This window comes from Caretta caretta, chromosome 1, assembly GCF_965140235.1.
Source record: "Caretta caretta isolate rCarCar2 chromosome 1, rCarCar1.hap1, whole genome shotgun sequence".
In the NCBI taxonomy this organism is placed as follows: Eukaryota; Metazoa; Chordata; order Testudines; family Cheloniidae; genus Caretta; species Caretta caretta.
In genome coordinates, this window is record NC_134206.1 from 214316144 (window position 1) to 214337280 (window position 21137).

The window sequence follows — 21137 nt, forward strand, 5'->3', positions numbered from 1 at the left end:
TTTCTCTTGTTGTGACTGGGAAATGACATGAAGGTCAAAGTATTCACATAAATTGGTAAGTGATGAGATGAACAGACATTATTAAATCAATTAAGATGCTGTTTAATTGGTTAGTAATGTTAACTATTTGTTAGGTTCTCAGGATACTAAACTCTCTCACAGGTGAGCGGTAAATCTAGCATGTATTGATGATTTGCCTATAAGTTAAGTTTTGAATTTCATGAAAATGAAAGAACCAGACAAGGCTATGAACATGTAGAACTAGGACACCTTCCTGGACTTCTTTCTGCTCCTCCCACTCCCACCCAGTCCACCCCTCTCACTTCCCTCTTCGGTCAGACTCAGCCCTCCAATGAGGAGCTGTTATTGCTGTCACACCAAAACTCAGGTGGATTCAAATTCATTCTCTCCTTCAAACTCTTCTCTTTCTTCAGCCCTCTCAAATTCTCTGTGGTCTATCACATCTGATAACTCCCTCCCCTCCCAGATCTATGACTTTCCCACACTCAGCAGTTTCTTCTCCTCTGATATAATGTCACTGGAGATATGACATGCATGTTGAAGCCACCTTTGAACTTCTTTCCTTTGAAGTCCTCTCCATCTCTGACTCCTTCAGTTATAGGGACTATGCACCCTGTGCAGGCCTCTACATTGATGCTCTCCTTCTTCTCTCCACAGCAGCTTCCAGCAGCACCAAGTGCCTTGAGAAAACCACTTCTTTCTTGACTCTCTTCCCTCTTCTATATTTTGGTCCTATCTCCCCAAATGAATTCCTTATATTATTGCCATTGTCGACAAGTCTTTTTCCTCTAGTACTTTCCACAAATCTATCACTGTCAAACTCTCTTTTGTCCTTGACTTACATTCCCAGCAATCCCATCACTAAATTTCCCTCTCCCAGCAAAATGCATGAGGAACCTGTTTTTTCTCCAAGTACCTTTCACACATCCTTATCCTGAACAGATTTCAGCCTGGACACAGCACAGAAATGACTTTCCTCTGTGCACTTAACCAGTTCCTCTGTTTGTTGGCCTGCAGGCCTTCACTGCAGGCTTCAACATTGTTCTGTCCATCTCCCTGAGTCACTTCCCTAGCTATTCAGGGGTCTCAGATCCTGTCAGGATGTTGCACTTTAAGTTCTTTGGATGGACAGCAATTTAGAAAGGCAAAATATTTATTTATTATTACTACTCTACTGTTCTGTGTCTGCCTATCAAATAACACCCCTTTTTGTCCCTAGCTGTCATTCCACTTTTGTGCAGAAACTTTTCCTTGGGTACCACTAGGTTCCATTCTCTGCTATTTTCCATCTACTTCTACCCTCCTGAGTAGTGTATCTTTGCCCTTATCCAAAGTGCGCTGTAATCTGAAATGTGAAATATGGCACATTCTTTTTCTGTTCAGTCTGCAGAGACAACACAGCTCAGAGAGAGGGAACTGGAGCATATTCCATCTTGTGCGTCATCCACAGAATCTTTTACTAAGTTCCAGTCAGTTATACCTCTTTAAACCCTCTGAAGACAACTGAGACCTGGTCTATACCAAAAATTTAGGTCTATCTAGCAATATTCTCAGGGCTGTGAAAAATTTTGCACCTGTGCAATGTAGTGAGGTTGAGCTAATCCCCATGGTAGACACAGTTAAGTCTAAGGGAGAAATCTTCTATTGGCCTAGCTACCGCCTCTCAAGGCAGTAGCTTGTTACTACACCAACAGAAAAATGCCTTCTGTTGATGTAGGAAGCGTACACTACAGTGCTGCAGTAGCACTGTAGCTGTGCTGTTCGTGCTGTAGTGTAGATGTACCCTAAGCTGAGACAACTCTCACTGAGGGAAAAATTTGCCTTGCAGAATCTTTATTACTGGTGATGATGTGTGAGAAGAAAACAACCCAGCTTGAGCCCAGGCTGAGCTTTCAGAGTTAACAATTAGGAAACAAAATTTACTTCCAAAATGAGCTCTTTTGATCTGCAATCAATGAGAGACAATGAATATGGAGCCCTGCGATTCATGTGTCCAGTCAATTTTCATAGCAGAACTGCACTTCATCTGTCAGCTATATGCTGATTATACTAATCTGTAAATGTAGTCTTCTGACAGCCTGTAATACACTCTCTGTCTCCATGTTCCCTTTCTGTTTTGACTAAGAAAATTTGTAGTTTTTGTCTCACCTTCTACCAGCTAAGTCAGATGTGCTTCTCCTGGGCAAGAAGAACATCCTCTAGTACATTTCCCGGCTAAACCCAGAACTTCCATTTGATTTCACAGTCAGTAACTTTGGCATCATTCTTTACTCTAAAGTCTTCTCCTCCTCCTCATACAGCCCATCAGCCTGAAAATCTGCTGAATGACCCCCTGCAGCATTGCCCTTGAATGTCACTGCCTCCGCTCAGCCTCTGCTGAAACCCTCACCCAGCCCTTCAGATTCTCTTGCTATGATTACTGCAGCTCCCTTGTCTCTGGCTGGCATCCCCAAGTCCCATTGCTCTGACTCCAGCATGGGCAGAATGCTGCTGCCTATTTTCTCACAGCTACGAGGAAGCCTGACCACATCACCTCCGTCTTCAGACTGCTTCATTAGCTCTCTTTTGTTTCAGGATTCAGTTTAAAAATACCCCAAAACACTCTCCTTGCTTTTAAAACACTCCATGGACTTGCTCCAGCCAATCTCTTTATCCCTTTCCCCACTTTCTAGCAACACAGGAAATGCCAGTCTAGATCAGCGCAGTGGTCCATCTAGTCCAGAATCCTGTCTCTGACAATGACCAGTAGCAGAGGCTTCAGAGGAAGGGGCAGGAAACCCCCTAATGGACAATTTTGGAATAACCATAGGGAAGTTTCTTTCTGACCACTTTCACATGGAGATAGTTATGCCCTGAAGCATAAGGATAGATATTGTAACTTCAAATGGTATAATCTATATAAATAAATAATCCTTTTTTAAATCCTATGAAGCTCTTGGCCTCAATAACATATTGTGGCAGTAGGTTCCACAGGTTTTTTGCTTGCCATGTGGCAGCCTCCCATCTTTCCCACTGCACAACCGCACCACTATTCATAGAAGATCCTTCTCCTCTGCAGCTTCTGTTTTCTGGAATGGCCTCCACCTCTTTATCTATCCATCTTAAAACCTCAAACCTCAGCTGAACATGACTTTTCTATCTTGCCTTATCTTTGAATATTTTCCTCCCTCTCCTAGTTATCCCAGCAAGCATGCCATTTTACTCTCCAAACTGTTTTGGGATAGCAGCTTGCTGGAAAAGATCAAGTCAAATTGTACTGCAAGGATGTAAGCGTGAAGAGTTTTCCTGTGTCAGTCCCTTGTGCCCTACCTTAAATGAAACCCCTTCCAGAGATGGGACATCATCATTGGATGCCATGGAAATGACTGATGTAGCGATCATCGGATCCCATCTCTAACTGTGGAGCAGGAGACAGTGAGCCACTAGGTGTAGCCAAACTCTTAAAGCGGCAGTCATCTTGGAAACAGAGAACAAGGGAATGGGAAATACGGCTAAATGGAGGAGAGTAAAGGAGAGAAATTGTTCCAAGAACAGAATATTGTCCTCAGGTTTTCTTGGGCATGGGGAAGAGGGAAGAGTGGATGCGAAGAATATATGCACCCAGCCATAGAGGGGAGTGAGAGAACCTGTGGTTAGTGCAGGGCCAAAGGGGAGATATAAAGGCTGCTGGGGCTGAAGATTCTTTGTCCGGCTACCCTTAATTCAGTGGAGAGGAGATGAGTGTTACACCCTTTCATTCAGAAATTCTGTCCCCCAACTTCTCGCTCCTCATCTCTCCATGTCCTCTCATCCATTCCATCCAACCCGCTTCCCTGTCTCTCTTGGAGTGGAAGAGCTGAGAGTCCATCTGTGTGTGTAACAATAAAAAAAGAAAATCTAAGCTAAAGTGAAAAGCTGCCAAGGGGGCTGAAGGGAGGGGTCAGGAGTGAGACAGGCCACGTGACAGAGGAACAGAGGCCTCGTTAGCGTGAGCTGTCACTATGAATTGAGGGCAGCTCATCTCAAGCTCATTGCTAATGATCTTGGGGAAGAGTAGAGGTAAAAAAGGACCCAACCACAATAAACATCCAGTGCACACTGCAGCTCTGGAGAGGAGCCTGTCAGGACAGCTGCTCCCCTGAGACCATTCTGGAGCATGAGAGACCAGCCCCCACAAGCCAAGAGGAAAAGGGGGGCTGCAGAACAGGACAAACAAGTCAGGCATCAGCAAAGGAAAAGAGGAGACTTGGTGATTCAAAGGCAGAGCCAGAAGGAAGAGGTTACACTAGATTCCACCACCGCTGACTCACACAAATGAGGCAGGGATGGGAAATGGTGGAGGGCAGGGGAAATCGTTTGGGAGGTTAATGTACCACCTGCCCCCCCCCCAGCAGAGTTCAGAGATACCACCTGGAACCATCCTTCCCACAGGAGTCATCTCTCCCTGTGTCTGTGTCCCAAGCCCACAAAATACCCAAGCAGCCACTTGTGGCGCCACTCTTTGAGGGGCCAGGTATCCCACATAACCGCTGCTAATCGCTGCTTCCCTGGTAACGGGAGCGATGGGGCAGAAAATCCCCCACCAGATGCCTAACACCCTCCAGCACCTCAGAAAGCAATTTGTGCCCTAGATTTTTTCCTTTCAAAAACCTGGAATCCCCCCAAGTCATATAAGTGACCCGGCCACATGTTCATGATCCAGCCACAGCTCACCTGCAGCCTCCTCTCTGCTCGCGGGGAGCATTATCCACCTCTCCCTGTCCTCACAGCAAGACGCTCTGCAGAACCCATACATTAAAGCAGGAATAGACCTATTAGCACAGTTCACGTCTGGTCCCCAGCCAGGGCAGAATAGTTCCCTATAGTATGTTCTCTTGGGCTTTGTCCAGGCCTAATTTTACATGATTTAGGCAATAGGGCTTCCACCACTTCTCTGGGGAGTCTAATTAGTAGAGTCTAATTAGGAGTTTAATAGAGCTCAATGGTAGCAAACAGCTCCTGATATTCAATTTAAATTGTTCCCCCTTTTGCTCCATTTCATCCCATTACTCCTGATTATACCCCACCCCGAGCCCACCCGAGAACAATTCCTCTCTCTCTAGCTATGTACACCCTTGTAGAGAGTTGCCATGTCCCCACCCAATTCTAGCTGTCACTTAGCAGAGCCAAATATGTGCATTCAGTTCTCTCAGGCTACCTTTGTAAGTCAGGTTTCAGAGTCCCTCCACTCTCAGCCAAGTACAGCCCTTCTGCAACAATCCAGGATTCTCCTGATTTTATTGCCATCTCCCCTCCATATACTAGCTTCCTCTATTCTGTCCATCACTCTGATAGGCTTTGCAACCCTTCACTCACCACCTCCAGGGCTGCCCAGACAACCAACTGGTCTCTCAGGGTACTTCTAAACTGCATTGTAAACCTGAGTCGGTGGGACCCAGTTTGTGAACTTGGTGTTTCCCAAGCCCATGCTTGAGAGTCTGAATTACAATGTAAACCTGGGTTTTCAACTGCTGGAGCTGGGTTCACAGCCATACTAATATGTCCATACTGCACTACACAGACCTTCTCACTCATGTCTAAGGCTTGACTGCATCCACATTGCAATATGACATTCTTTGGATCCAAGTCTCAGCAGGACTTGGGCAATTAGTTCTAGTCATGATGCTTCCAGGATCACACCCCTTTCATTATTATTATAACAGACATTTAGATGGCAGTCATCAGTGTAATATCTGGGCAAATACCATTTCCCATCCACAGGGAAATAACATCCCAGGATCATTCTTTAGCACCATGGCACTGAAGGTTAGAAAAAAGGAAACTTTGGCCAGTAGAAGAATCCATGACAGTTTTTGTAAAATGGGGTGTTAACCTCTTTTTCTGAGTCTTGACTAAATTTCAGCTTGGGTCATTGCATTCTTTCACCCTGGCATTCCCACAGCAGTTGGCATTGATGTGTTTTTCTTTTTTGTCTACTGACCTGAACAGTTGTGCATCCTAGAGGTAGATGCACTTCAGTGGTGGATACAGCCATTCATATATACTATATTTTATCATGCTGTGCCCAGCTGTCATCTTTTTCTCTTTCGAGACAGACACTAAGACACAGACGGGCACAGTTGGTGAATTCCCAGTGATGTTTGTTAAGGAGTCATGAAATATGAACTGAAATGGAATCCAGAGAGAGGGAAGGGGACAGGAGAGGAGCTGAAGAGATGCAGGAGGAGAAGTAAAGACAAACAGGAGATTCACTCTTTTTTGAAAGAGGGCAAAGGTAAAGAAGGAAACTGAAGAGTGACTTAAGGGAAGAAAGATGAACTAGAGAGAGGAAGGGGGGGTCGAAGGGAAAACGAAGAAGAGCAGGAGATAGAGGGGATGATGAAAAGGCGAAGAAATGCTAAATCTTCTGCAGCAGCTTAAAACTCGCAGGGCCCCTGACAAACGATGACAGTGGCTCCTGCATCACACAATGAAACAGCTGCTCCTCTGACCAGTGGAGATACTTCGCTCACTGCTGTTCCCTCTGGGCCACCTCCTGCCTCTGACACTTCCTTGTTTCTTCTTGCCCATTCACACTGGCAGCTAAACTCAGCTTCTCCACCAAGAGGGGAAGGGAAAAAAGGGAGCAGCAGAGAACCATTCAGAAGTGGCAGGTCAAGATGAAGTACAGCACACAGCCAAACAAGTCAAAGCCATGCCTGCTACAAGGCACGGAATGTAAAGGAAGGAATGAGAGAAAGCAGTAGGAGGGATGAGAGTCAGATGAACAGGCCTCCTCACCTGACTGACTGGTGCTGACGTTGATGGCTGCATATTGGGGTGCCTCTGGGCTCAGCTCGGTCACCAGGTTGACGGCCTGGATCTCGAATGTGTACTGCACACGGGCCAGCAGGTTGGAGACCTGCACACGACTCTCTGTTAGCCCCACCTGGCGTGGCTCAAACTGAATGCTGTCCCCACAGCGCACGCAGGGCCCTGGAGACCCCGTCGGGCACACCTTGCAGATGATATTAAAGAAGACATCCTTGCGGCCACCCAGGTCCTTGGGTAAGCGCCAGGTCAGGAGCACATTGGAGCCAATGATCTCGTAGCTAACATCCCGGGGGGCGGAGGGAGTGCCTACAAGAGAGGAAAATGAGATATTAAAAACCTACAAAAGAATGACAGAGAGAAAGAAAGAAAAGGAAAGAGAAAAAGAGGACAAGTTCCTTATTTCTCATTCCTCTGCAAAAAATGTTTCAGCTGTTTCCTAGAAGGAGGCTAGGGACAAATACATTGTTTTGTCCCTATTCAAATTTTCTTTTCTTATAAGAGCTCTAGCACCCCCATGCTTTGGAGCAAGGACTTGAAATTTAGCAAGGTGGTGGCTTTTTGTCAGGGATGAGCCTTGTGTTGTTCTCATAAAAAGCCATCCAAATTATGAGCCTTTTTAAAATCTCAGTACGCACATGTTCAGTAGAGACTTGTTACAGTCTGGTAGCTAAATTCTCTGAACATTCTGTCTGCATTAAGCATGCTATAGCAAAGTGCTGCAAGGGCTCCATGTGTCCCCTTTTGTTTTTCTGTTTTCCCCAAATATCAATAGGGTTCTGGACACTGATGCCTAGAACATTCCCTGAAATTTTGAAATTGCTCCTACTTGGCATTAACAAGTTATCACTTTACAGATGAACAGACAAACAGAGAAATGCCTGCAAGATGAGTGTAGGCCTTCATAAACTGGCCAATGTTCATATACTATTTTTTCCAAAGGACCCCTATCTCATTCAGTGCACAGGATGGACATCCACTGGATATGAATCCGGGTGGTGAATTGAAGGAATCTGTTGTCTGTAGGACTGTTGCCTCATTTGTTGCAAAAGCTGAAAGGTGTGCAATGAATGATGCAAGGGACTGCAGAAGAGAAAGGATCATCTCATGTTTAAAACAGGTGAATGCTTCCCTGGAAAACTGAATTCTAACCCTGCCTCTGCCACAGAGTTCCTGTGTGATGCTGGGCAAGTCACTTAAGCCAAATTTTTCACAGGTGGTCACTAATTGTGTGTTCCTAATTTTTTGGGTGCCCAACTTGAGACCCAGGGATCTGATTTGGAGAAGTGCTGAGCGCTCACAGCTGCCCTAAGTACAAAGAAAATAGGTTATACTTACAGGATGGGGGACTCTCTCCTGGGAAGTAGTAATTCTGAGATTTGGGGGTCATGGTGGATAATCAGCTGAACACGAGCTCTCAGTGTAATGCTGTTGCCAAGAGGGCTAATGCAAACTTGGCATGCATAAACAGGCCAATCTCAAGTAGGAGCAGAGAGGTTATATTACCTCTGTATTTGGCACTTGTGTGACCACTACTGGAATACTGAGTCCAGTTCTGGTGTCCACAATTCACGAAGGATGTTGATAAATTGGAGAGGGTTCAAAGAAAAGCCACGAGAACAATTAAAGGATTAGAAAACATTTATTATAGTGATAGACTCAAGGAGCTCAATCTATTTAGATTAACACAGAGAAGGTTAAGGGGTGACTTGATTTCAGGCTATAAGTACCCATATGGGGAACAAATATTTAATAATGAGATGTTCAGTCTAGCAGAGAAAGGTATAACACATCCAATAGCTGGAAGTTGAAGCTAGACAAATTCAGAATGCAAAGGAAGGAATAGAATGCATAAATACTGGAAAGAATGCATGAATTTTTAACAGCAAGAGTAATTAACCATTGGAACAATTTACCAAAGATCATGGTGGATTCTCCATCACTGACCATTTAAAAATCAATGTTGGATGTTTTTCTAAATGACATGCTCTAGGAATTATTTTTGGGGGAAGTTCTATGTCCTGAGTTATACAGGAAGTCAGACTAGATGGTCACAATGGACCCCACTGGCCTTGGAATCTATGAACTGAAGACAATGGGAGTTGTGCTTCAACATATAAAGTGCTATATCATACTAAGTACTCTGAAAAATCAGGTCCTAGATATCTCAAATTGGGAAACCAAATTTAATGGACACTTTTGACCTTAATCTCTCTGTGCCTCCGCCCCTTATCTGTAAAATGGGGATAATACTCCCTCTCCTCACAGGGGTGTTATGAAGACAAATTCATGAATGTTTGTGAAGCACTTGGACTATAGAGATAAGCACCATAGAAAGCCCATGAGGAAATTAATATTTCTTTCTTCCAAGGAGGGTTTCAGTAGTGTGTAGTCTGGTGCTACTCATTGTACAACAAGGATAAAACAACATATGAAGTAACTGCTCATTCAGTGAGCACTATCATCCTGTGCAATTAATGAGGCAGGGGTCCTTACAGAAAAATACTATGTGATCATGTAATTAAAGACTGTATCATAATGCATACACACAAGGAGGCCGAATTAAGGTTGCCTGGGCAAACTGAATTCTGACATTTCCTAATTTCTGAGAGCCTGATTTTGCAACATAAATGTTCTTTTAATGCAGGTTTTTGTATCTACTATATTGAGAATTGTATATAATATATGGGATTAATGAAATGTCTTCAATACATTTGGTGGGTAGACATACCCTGTAGTGGATTAGAAGTGGTGCCCCCCAGATTCCTGCAGGGGAAAAGAGTGAAGAGAAATTATTCTCTCTTTCTCAGGGGCTCTTAGAGGCGATGACTCAGAGACTCCCCGGAATCATTGGCCATCCCTCTTCCTCCCCTCACATACTCTACCCAAACACTTACCAGTGCAGGGGGTGTCAGACGTGTCCGAAGCAGAGCGGTAGTATCGGCTTTGGCAGGCACATTCACTGGAGCCTGGCACTGGAGCGTGGCTGTGGGTGGGGCAGAGTCTGCAGGGGGCATCTCCCACATATGCTTTAAAGGAACCAGTGGGACAGGCTAGGGGAAAGAAAACAGTGACAGATGAGAAAGGGGAACCAATTACTTCAGATCCGAGAAGGAACACATTCTCCTTCAGGCTGAGACCACACTGTTGCTGGGAGAATCCTGTATTGACTGGCTGTGCAGTTTCAGTCACCACACCGCTGGACAGGCATTGCCTCCTTTGAGCTGGGATATGTGCCATTTCTCATCCCCACTAGTGACTGAGACTGCCATTAAAGTTGAAGTGGAGGTAGCAGGCCTCCCATCTCAATGTGATTTCTTAACCCTCTCTTGAAATCTCCAATCTGGAAAGGACTAAGAGATTCAAGGTGGATTCATTTGTGGATGGTTCAGAGAAAGGGTTTTATTATCTAAATAGATTTGACTTCTATTACTGGCCAAGGAGCATTAGCAATGGAGATGGCTAAGAGAGTAACACTGAAACTAGCATGGAAGTCTACCACATAGGAACACAAGCTGAGTGAAGAGTGCAATACAGCAAAACCAACTCCCTAATATGACAGCAGGCTCTGGGATACCACCTGGCAATGCAGGTCTCATGTGGCGAGTCACCCACATGTCAGATGCTACAGCCCTATTTCTGCTGACTCATGCTAGCAGGTGGGTCTTTCTAGGTCCAGTTCAGAATAAAACAGGTTCGAGTTTCCCTCTGAGGCAAAGGAACATCCAATGAACAGCTGAGCTTAGGAGAAAGCTTAGTCTGAGGTTTCTGTTTGGTTGTTGTTATTTAAGTTCACAATCAAGTAAATTCCCAGGAAGGAGGTAAGCTTGGACCAGACATAACGCATGTACCTTATGTTAGGAGCAGAGTGAGAATGCTGTCTTATTCCACTATAATAAAGAATATCCCCGATGGGTTGCATGAGCAAAACAACTCAAAGGGGGAGGAAAGCAGGACCAGGAGAAATAAAATGTGATAGATGGAGGGGGAGTTGGGGGGGGGGGAAGGAGGAGAGTATACACACAGCTGTACCTATCAAAAAGTGTAAAACATGCACTGGAAGGAAGATCAGGAACAGTCAGCATGGATTCACCAAGGGCAAGTATTTGTTACAGACTCTTGATTCAGCAGCCGCATCGTCAGCCACAGTTAGAGACATGGGGGCCAGGAATGGGCAGAAAGGATGGGCTGGAGGCAGACTAGGAAAAGAGTATATTGTGATACTCTCCCAGAGCTAGGGTGACCGGGTGTCCAGTTTTCGACCAGAACACGTGGTCGAAAGGGGATCCTGGCGGGCCACTCACTGTCCAGTTGGCAGCGCCGCACAGCAGGGCTGGAGGCTCCCTGCTAGCCTCCACGCCGCGCGGCTCCCGGGAAGCAGCTGACATGTCCCCTCTCCAGCTCCTATGCGTAGGGGCAGCCAGGGAGGCTCCACTAGCTGCCCCTGCCCTGCAGCTCCCATTGGCCAGGAGCTGCTTGAGGTAAGCACCACCCGGAGCCTGCACCCCTGGACCTCTTCCCCCCCACGCCCCACCCCCCTGCCCTAGCCCTGATCGCCCTCCAAACTTCTCGATCCCAGCTCAGAGCATCCTCCTGCATCCCAAACCCCTCATCCTCAGCCCCGCACCTCCAGACAGAGCCCTCAACCCCTCCTGTACCCCAGCCCCCTGAGCCAGGCAGGTGAAAATGAGTGAGTGAGTGAGGTTGGGGAGAGCGAGCGACAGAGGGGTTGGGGGATGGAGTGGGGAGGGGGGGCACTAGAAGAAGGGCCAGGGCATGGGCGGGGCCTTGGAAGAGGGGCAGGGCAGGGGGTGTTCAGTTTTGTGCAAATAGAAAGTTGGCAACCCTACCCAAAGCTCCACTTACTCATGATACAAAATCAGATGCCACTCACAATACATTGTGCAGATCTTCAGACTATGATTGTCACTCTCCTTTGTGTGCACTTTGAGCAGCAGTCCACTAGTTAACAAGGCTGCATTTAAATGTGGGTGTGTGCAGGCTGCAGACATTAATATCCCTTTATAATGAAAAAGGGCAGTCCATACCTCTCAGAACCATTTCTTCAGGATGCCAGCAGGCTCTGATTGACATCACTGCATTGGTTACACATGATTTATGCTTGCAACGTTATCTTCACAACCGTAAAGGCTAGACTTTTTTTTTTAAATGAAAGCTTACAGATTCTGGCACACAATATGGCAGCCACTCCAGGGAAAAGGACCCTCTTACTAAACCACCTCAATTTGCCACTTGGAAAAGAGGCCCCTGATTTGTGTGTAATCAGTAACTACTGTTTGCTCTCAGGTGTGTTTGGAAGGGGCCAGAGAAGGTCCAGAAGCAGCAGCAATCCTCTCTCCAGACCATGTTTGTACAGCAACAAACAGAGTTTAAAAGAGGCTGAAGGGGAATGCTATGAGGAGCAGCAGGTGAAGTGAAATGGAAAGAGCCCCTTTTTTAGCCTAGGTGGAAAGCTCTGTTTGGTCTCCTGGAATTCCTGGGGGCGAGATCATCTACCCTAGGATTCACTATAGCACTCGTGGCCACAGAATATAAGCGCTTCCCAGCAATGACCGAACTTAGCAATTTTTACCCTTGGAGCTCAAAACGCTTTAGAAAGGTGAGCTAAGTACAATCATTCCTGCTTTACAAATGTGGGAAGTGAAGCACCAAAGGTAAGTGACTTGATTAATGTCACACAGCAGATTAGTGTCTGAGCTCCTGACTCCTAGGCCGGTGCTCTACCCACTGAACTAAGCTGTGTCCTATCGACAAGCAATATAGGTTCTTGCCTTGCAAACACAGACTCTGGGGAGTGTGTTTGTGTGTCATTTTGAAGATTTTGTACCTACTTTGTAGATAATAAATTCAAGGGTACACTACTCAGAGATCCTGACAATATTGGTTACTTGTGCCCTTCACTATTAAGCCAAATCCCAGGGAAAAGGGAACATTTTCACATGAAACAGGTTTGTTACATCCTTTTTTTGTATTGTCTTGCTTAACATATGAGCAGGGTGATGGCTGATGCAATCTGCCGTGGCCTTGGTCACTGAATACATTACACACATGCAGGCCCCCTCCCCACCTGCAATCTCTTCTCAAACCAGGGGCAAACTAAAATGTCAAGTCACAGGCAAACTCCCCTTGGCAGTGACAACCACTCTGTCTGCCAGGTGCAGGAGGGAAGCTAGAAGGGAGGGGTCTTTGCCTCTAGGCAGCGTCTGATTTCAGAACTGATCAGTGAAGCGGAGGTGAAATGATGAGGGACACTGTCCCCTCTGGGTGAGGCACCTGGGAAACAGGTTTGAAGCAGAAATAGTGAAGGCCACAAAAAAAAAAAAAAAAAAAAGAATCTGTGTGGACAGAGACCCAACCATTCATTTCAGCCCCAAGGACAGAGGCAGCAATTCAAGAGCTATGGAGCTGACAGAGAAAGGAATCCTGAGCACCACCGGGAGAGGGCTCTAGCTTATTTTTTAATTATTCAGTGGGACAAAATAATCATTACATTGTCCTGCATGAAACTAGGGGCTCATGCTGGGATTTCCAGGAGGTATGGGGGCAGAGCCAGCTGGAAGGGGATCACACTGGCTGGATACCTCCATTTCTATCCCTCTGGGATTCCTACTCTCCTATTGCCAGTCAAGAGGAAAAATAGCAACATGAAATCATACTGCAGGCAAAGCCGATTTGTGGAGATTAAATGTGATTCACAGATGTTCAAACCTCCCCCACCTTCCTAATGAAAAGATAATTGGAGAAAAATCACCATGACCTAAAATTTCTAGGTACTTACATTTTTCATTTTCAACCTTAGTCAAAGGGGCTGGATTGACAGCACTAGAGACAAATGGCCTCTTTGTATCCAACGAGCAGGTTCACCGTGGGCAGGGGGAGCAGCAGGCCAATCCCTGCCTCCCCGCCCACACTGCCCACAACTCCTGCCCACCTGCTCTTGGAGAGTCTCCCTTCAGGAGGGAAGGGAGGGAGTCCACGCTCCAGTAAAGCTGGTCATGGAGATGGTTATTTGTGATATGGACATCTATCTCTCTATGACACTGACTGAGAACTACCAACTCATTTCACACAGAAGCCCTCAGATGGGAACAATGTTTGATCACTGCCCACCTAAATGGGTTTTCACAAGCATTTCCCCTCCCCCATCTCTCTGTAAAGAGGATGGCAAGGGTTAACTCTGAGAGAGCTAGAAGACAAATTCGACTGGCATCTGAATATTTAAAAGCCATCTCCTTCTGCTCCAGCAATCACAGCGAGCCCAGGGGCTGCCATTCCACACACACAGCCCAGCCCTGCCTGTTTCAATGGCCCACTGCAGGATCCCACATCTCCCCCCTTCACAGCTTGATCAGATCTTACATGTCTCATGCTACCCTAAGAATAAGATTAATTCTCTTTTCCCCGTGGAGGAATAACCAAGGGTCCATGCTCTCTTCCCCTGCGTTGTGACCCTGAGCAGTTTCTGTTAGTGAACACTACTCACCTGGGACAGTCATGGAGGAAATCCCAGTCTGATTCCGCCCCCCTGCCCCGCCCATACCTGCACATGTGCATTTAGTCTGACTCCAGTGCAAGTTCAACCAGCCATAGAAAATACCTACCTGTACCAGCCTGATCAGCTGCATGGTCCCAACACCCTGGAAGAAAGCATGCGTGGGGCCCTTGACAATTCCTGGTACTCAATGCCAGCACAGAGGGCTGGAGCCACAGTGCCTCGGGGGGGCACAGAGTGCTGCCTCTTCCCATTAAGTCAAGGGCAGCACTAGAGAAGAAGCCACAGTCAGGAAAGGCACAACTGATTCCCTTTCTGTCGGCCTCGGTCTGCTCATGGCTCTTGGCATGGTGTCAGAATGCCAGTACGGCTCAGCTGGGCACTGCTCAGGCTTGGAGACACTGACCCATTTTCCCGGGTCCTCCTCCCTTCCCCCCTTGTGCCTGCTTATCTTTCAGAACGAGTTCCGATGGGGAGGCTGGAGCACCCCGCCACTGACTTGTATCAGTGACAAGTTTGGAGAATGGTGAGTCCAGTGGGAGAGGGTCTGCAGAGAGCAGGGAAGGGACAGAACCAGAACAAAAGGAGATAGGCTCAGGGGAGGGAATGAGAGAGAAAAAAACAAAACACAGGAAGACAGGAACAGAGAGAAAGCCAATGATACAAAGCAAGACAAACAGAGCAAGGGGGAGAGAGTGCAGGGAGAGACAGACCAACAAAGGCAGAGCCAGGCTTTGGGCACCAGCAGTGGTGATTCTCAGACAAGAGGATACATATAGCACTCTTTGCTCAGATGCAGCTTGGATGTCGGCTGCCCTGGGAGTTGGGTGGTGTGTGTGCTGCAAGAACAGGGAATGTTTCCCCAGGCTTTCCCAGGGAAGGGGAACTCTGCATCTGCTTGGGGAAAATCCACATGCTTCTTCCCCTTTGAAAGAGGGTGTCTTGGGCTGGTACCCAGGTCCAATGCAACAGACGGGCCTAGGTGAGACCGTGAGCATCCACTACAGGCTGGGATGGAGAGTGGGCAAGGTGCCAAGCCTCCAGTGGTACTTGGGGTGTGAATTAGATGGGATGCCAGTGGAGAAAACAGGGAGAAAGGAATGAGAGTAGCACATCTGGGAAATCGCTGCCACTCCAGGATGCCAGATGGATGGGGAGGGTGGCTCAAGTCTCTCGCGCACATGCACACACTTCCCCCACCATCCTTTCAACATCACAAATAGCACAGGAGGTTTGGACGACAGAGCATGGAACGGGGAAGGGAGGGGAGATTACTGGATGGGATTTAATGGTTTTAATCAGAACTTTCTCTCCATCCTCCAATCCGCTTCCTGCCCACTATGATATTATTGAGGAAGAGCACGGCGGGATTGGAGGGAGACCCCCAAGATTGCATGTGGGTGAGGGGAGCCCAGAGAGCACGGAAGAGGGAATCAGATTGTACAATATTCACGGGACAAAAAAAACAAACACAAGCTCCTCTGTGAATGAGAATATACAGCAGGGTAGCAAAGATATAGACCAGCCCCAGCCCTCACTCAATCCTCCTAATATCTCAGGTGCACAGACACAGTTTAGTGGAACTTCAAAGAGACACTCGGAGGAACGATAAATACATACAATTATCAACAATAGCAATACATATAATTAGTTTTAAAAAATACATCTTAGGGTTGTATCAAGCCAGAAGATAGATAATACCCACAACTTCAGTGCTCAGTACCCATCAGGAAAAATTATACTTATTAATAATAAACAGTAATAAAAGAACTATAACTATTATTAATACTTAGAAGCTGCCCAAAAACTGGTAATAAAATGATATAAAGATATGATCACTTTATTAAATGTTTCTATTTGTTGATAGTTCAAAATCTTACCAGTATTTTCAAAAATCAAAAAACTTTGACCAGCTAGTGCTAGTCAAAAATGTGAAAAAACAAACAAAACAAAAACTGCCAACAATTGTGAACGTTTCATTACATTTTTGAAAGGTTTGGGGTTTTTTTCCTCTCAAAAATAAAAAAGGCAGAAAAAGTTCAGCTGGTTCTAATAAGAACCTACTATGTCAACAGCACTTCCCTTCTGAAGGACTGAAAGCAATACATGACATTAAGTACACATTAGAATCTTATTAATTAGCATTATTAATATAGCACCAAAAATGCCCCAGCCCCTTTACAACACAAACAAAAGAGAAGATACAGTGCTGTGTCAAAGAACTTATAAATCAGCTTAGACACAGTGAGAGTAACAGACTATAACAGGAAGGGGATGGAGTGGGCAAGAGCTAAGGTTACAGTAATAGGTTATGGTACATCCTGATGTAGGGTGACCATACATCCTGTTTTGGCCAGGACAGTCCCCTTTTTAAGCCCTGTCCCTGATGTCCTGACTTTTTTTGGCAAAACTGGGCATTTGTCCTGTTTTGCCAAAAAAGTGGGGTGCACCCTCCCTGGGGGGGGGCGCAGATGAACATTTGGGAGGGGATGAGCAGTGATTTTTGGACAGGGGGGATAGGAGCCTGGATGATGTGTCTCCGCTATGCCCTGCCCCTCTAATCAGGAAGCAATGTGGTGTCATGTGCTCACTCTGCAGCCCAATCAGTGGGCAGCGCAGTCAGGACCCTAATTCAAACTCTTCTCCAGTTGGGCCATGGAGCCGTGTGACTTGTGGACCCTGGGCCCTACTGGACAACCCAACTGGTAAGTGACCAGCCAGGTCCCGCAGCATTTGCTTGTGCCAGGGCACCAAGCATAGCACTGCCTCCCCACAGGCCCCCCCCTCCCCCGAGCGGTCCCTGCAGCCCCCACCCCAACCTCGTGTCCTCCCCATCCACTGTCCTTCAGAGCCGGTCCCCAAAACCCTCTACAGCCCCGCCCCAACAGGCTTCTTTCCTTCTCCAGTCTGCCTCCGGTAGCTTGCTTCTGCCACATCCCAGCAGGGACACCATTTAGGGTGGGCATCTCCCCCCTCAAGTTTTGTACCACTGGCTGGGACCAACTCCCCCGCTCCCAGGTCATAGAATCATAGAATATAAGGGTTGGAAGGGACCCCAGAAGGTCATCTAGTCCAACCCCCTACTCGAAGCAGGACCAATTCCCAGTTAAATCATCCCAGCCAGGGCTTTGCCTGACCTTAAAAACCTCTAAGGAAGGAGATTCTACCACCTCCCTAGGTAACGCATTCCAGTGTTTCACCACCCTCTTAGTGAAAAAGTTTTTCCTAATATCCAATCTAAACCTCCCCCACTGCAGCTTGAGACCATTACTCCTCGTTCTGTCATCTGATACCATTGAGAACAGTCTAGAGCCATCCTCTTTGGAACCCCCTTTCAGGTAGTTGAAAGCAGCTATCAAATCCCCCCTCATTCTTCTCTTCTGCAGGCTAAACAATCCCAGCTCCCTCAGCCTCTCCTCATAACTCATGTGTTCCAGACCCCTAATCATTTTTGTTGCCCTTCGCTGGACTCTCTCCAATTTATCCACATCCTTCTTGAAGTGTGGGGCCCAAAACTGGACACAGTACTCCAGATGAGGCCTCACCAATGTCGAACAGAGGGGAACAATCACGTCCCTCGATCTGCTCGCTATGCCCCTACTTATACAGGGGTCCTCCATCACTTCCTGCTTTCCCCCCTCCCCGAATCTGAAATGGCGGTCCTGAATCACGGCCTTACCCCACTTCCCTAGGGCTGCTCTCTGGAGTCTCCTTGGTCCCTCCCACTACCTGGAACTTCCTTCCTCCACCTCTGCTATCCCAGTCCCCAAAGGGACTTCACGCTGCCAGAATGGATCATAGTCCAATAACTTTACCTCCTGGCTACAAGTCCAAAAGTACTCACACCCATACACTCACACCCTGCTTTGCTGCCCAGATCCTAGCTCATACCCATTCCTCCTCCCTCTTTCCCCCATTTCTGTTACTTGGCTCTACTGGGGGCATGGAGGAGTGTTTGCGGGGGCATAAGGGATGAGCGGTGTCACCAGGCAGCTTGGGTCAGCCCTACACATCCCATTTTCAGTTTAGGGAAATATGGTCACCCTATCCTGATGGCTCCTTTCAGTTTAAACATACACAGTTAACAAGGTTACTCTGTTCTTGGGGGGTGATGTGGAAGAAGTGGACTTTAGAAAGGATTTATTTGCATGACAACAGAGAGGGTGGTGGCTTGGCAAAAAGTTTTTGGGAGGGTGTTCCCGACACCGGGACACAGGTGGGGCTGAAGGATGTCTAGTGTCAAGGTTCACATTGGTGGTGTAGTGGAAGGACTGGGATGAGCAGTGTAGAAGGCAAGGTCTGGGAAGCACTAGCTGCACACTACTGAGCACGACCTTCAATGAGAGAACTGGACATTTAAACTAGATACTCTGGGAATGGTGGGTTGATTCAATGAGGAGGATAATATGGTCTGAACCACCAGCCCCACTGCTATAGAGATGTGGTAGGAGGCACTACACACCCCTAAATGCCTTCTGTGCAGAGATATGGTGAGGTCATAATTAAACTGATTAACGGGGGAAATATAAAGGGGTCGGTATGTAGATAAGATGGTGGGAAGGGCCTGATAATTGATGAACAGGGGGAAGGAAAAATAAGGGGACAGTCAGTGAAACTGAAAGGCAATGAATGTGAAGCTTACAAGAAGTGGAAGATTGGATAAATGAGCAGGGAGGAGTATAAAAATATTGCTCAGGCATGCAGGAGCTAAATCAGGAAGGTCAAATCGCACTTGGAGACGCAGCGAGCAAGGGATGAAAGAGTAACAAGAAGGGTTTCTTCAGGTATGTTAGCAACAAGAAGGTGGTCAAGGAAAGTGTGGGCCCTTATTGACTGAGGAGGCAACCTAGTGAAGGGGGTTGTGGAAAAAGCTAATGTACTCAATGCTCTTTTTGCCTTTTTGTCTTCACAAACAAGGTCAGCTCCCAGACTACTGCACTGGGCAACACTGTATGGGGAGGAAGTGACCAGCCCTCTGTGGAGAAAGAAGTGAATGAGTGGTCTGTGGATGAGGGGAAAGCAGTGGACGTGTTATTCCTGGACTTTAGCAAACCTTTTGACACGGTCTCCCACAGTATTCTTGCCAACAAGTTGAAGTATGGGCTGGATGAATGGACTATAAGGTGGATAGAAAGCTGGCTAGATCATCAGGCTCAACGGGGAGTGATCAATGGCTCCATGTCTAGTTGGTAGCAGGTGTCAAGCGGAGGGCTCCAAGGGTCGGTCCTGGGGCTGGTTTTGTTCTATATCTTCATTAATGATCTGGAGGATGGCGTGGCTTGCACCCTCAGCAAGTCTGCAGATGACACTAAACTGGGAGGAATGGTAGATACGCTGGAAGATAGGGATAGGATACAGAGGGACCTAGACAAATTAGAGGATTGGGCCAAAAGAAATCTGATGAGGTTCAACAAGGACAAGTTGCAGAGTACTGAACTTAGGATGGAAGAATCCCATGCATCGCTACAGACTAGGGACCAAGTTGCTAGGCAGCAGTTCTGCAGAAAAGGACCTAGGGGTTACAGTGGACGAGAAGCTGGATAGAGTCAACGGTGTGCCCTTTTGGCCAATAAGGCTAATGGCATTTTGGGATGTATAAGTAGGGGCATGGCCAGCAGAACGACGGATGTGATCGTTCCCCTCTATTCGACATTGGTGAGACCTCATCTGGAGTACTGTGTCCAGTTTTGGGCCCTACACTACAAGAAGGATGTGGAAAAATTGGAAACAGTCCAGCGAAAGGCAACAAAAATGATTAGGGGGCTGGAGCACATGATTTATGGGGAGAGGCTGAGGGAACTGGGATTTTTAATCTGCAGAAGAGAAGAATGAGGGGGGATTTGATAGCTGCTTTCAACTACCTGAAAGGGAATTCCAAAGAGGATGGATCTAGACTGTTCTCAGTGGTAGCAGATGACAGAACAAGGAGTAATGGTCTCAAGTTGCAATGGGGGAGGTTTAGGTTGGATATTAAGAAAAACTTTTTCACAAGGAGGGTGGTGAAGCACTGGAATGCATTACCTAGGGAGCTGGTGGAATCTCCTTCCTTAGAAGTTTTTAAGATCAGGCTTGACAAAGCCCTGGCTGGGATAATTTAGTTGGGGATTGGTCCTGCTTTGAGTGGGAGATTGGACTAGATGACCTCCTGAGGTCCCTTCCAACCCTGATATTCTATGATTCTATGATTAGCAGCAGCATTTTGAACAAAATGTAGCAGAAAGGGATTTGAGTATAGGGAAGATGTCAGAAAAGGAAGTTGCAATAATCAAGTGTGAGATCAAACTGACGGTCAACACTTCTGTGATATACTGGGATGACTTTGGCCACTGCTGAAAAGCAGCCACTTTTGGGGTGCACCAGCTGTTTAATAGCACACAGAAATGTTCCACAATAGTTTTGCTACCTTAGCTAATCCCATGGTGGGACACCAATTCTGTATTATTTATTAAATACTAACTGTGTGCACGGTACTGTACAGTCAGAAGATACAGGCCCAGATCCACAAAGGGACTTAGGTGTTGCAGCACCCAACTTTTAGGCACCTAGAACATGAGTGGCCATACTGGGTCAGACCAAAGGTCCATCTATCCCAGTACCTTGTCTTCCGACAGTGGCCAATGTCAGGTGCCCCAGAGGAAATGAATAGAACAGGCAATCATCAAGTGATCCATCCCCTGTCAACCATTCCCAGCTTCTGGCAAACAGATGCTAGGGACACCATCCCTGCCCATCCTGGCTAATAGAAACAGCACTGGAAAATCACAGGAACAACACTGGGATCTGCAAAGCCTGAGTTAGGCACCTCAGTACCTAT

General features: G+C 46.8%; 1 protein-coding gene across 1 annotated transcript in view; it reads right to left on the minus strand.

The window, feature by feature from the left end:
- The window catches only part of LOC125623041 (ephrin type-B receptor 5), a 131902-nt gene that overhangs the window by 22119 nt on the left and 88646 nt on the right, over positions 1–21137 (minus strand). The window contains exons 5-6 of the mRNA XM_048821883.2: positions 9708–9863; positions 6781–7119 (exon numbers count right to left, since the gene is read on the minus strand). Coding sequence (XP_048677840.1) covers positions 6781–7119; positions 9708–9863 — 495 coding nt within the window. The remainder of the gene's footprint in view (positions 1–6780; positions 7120–9707; positions 9864–21137) is intronic.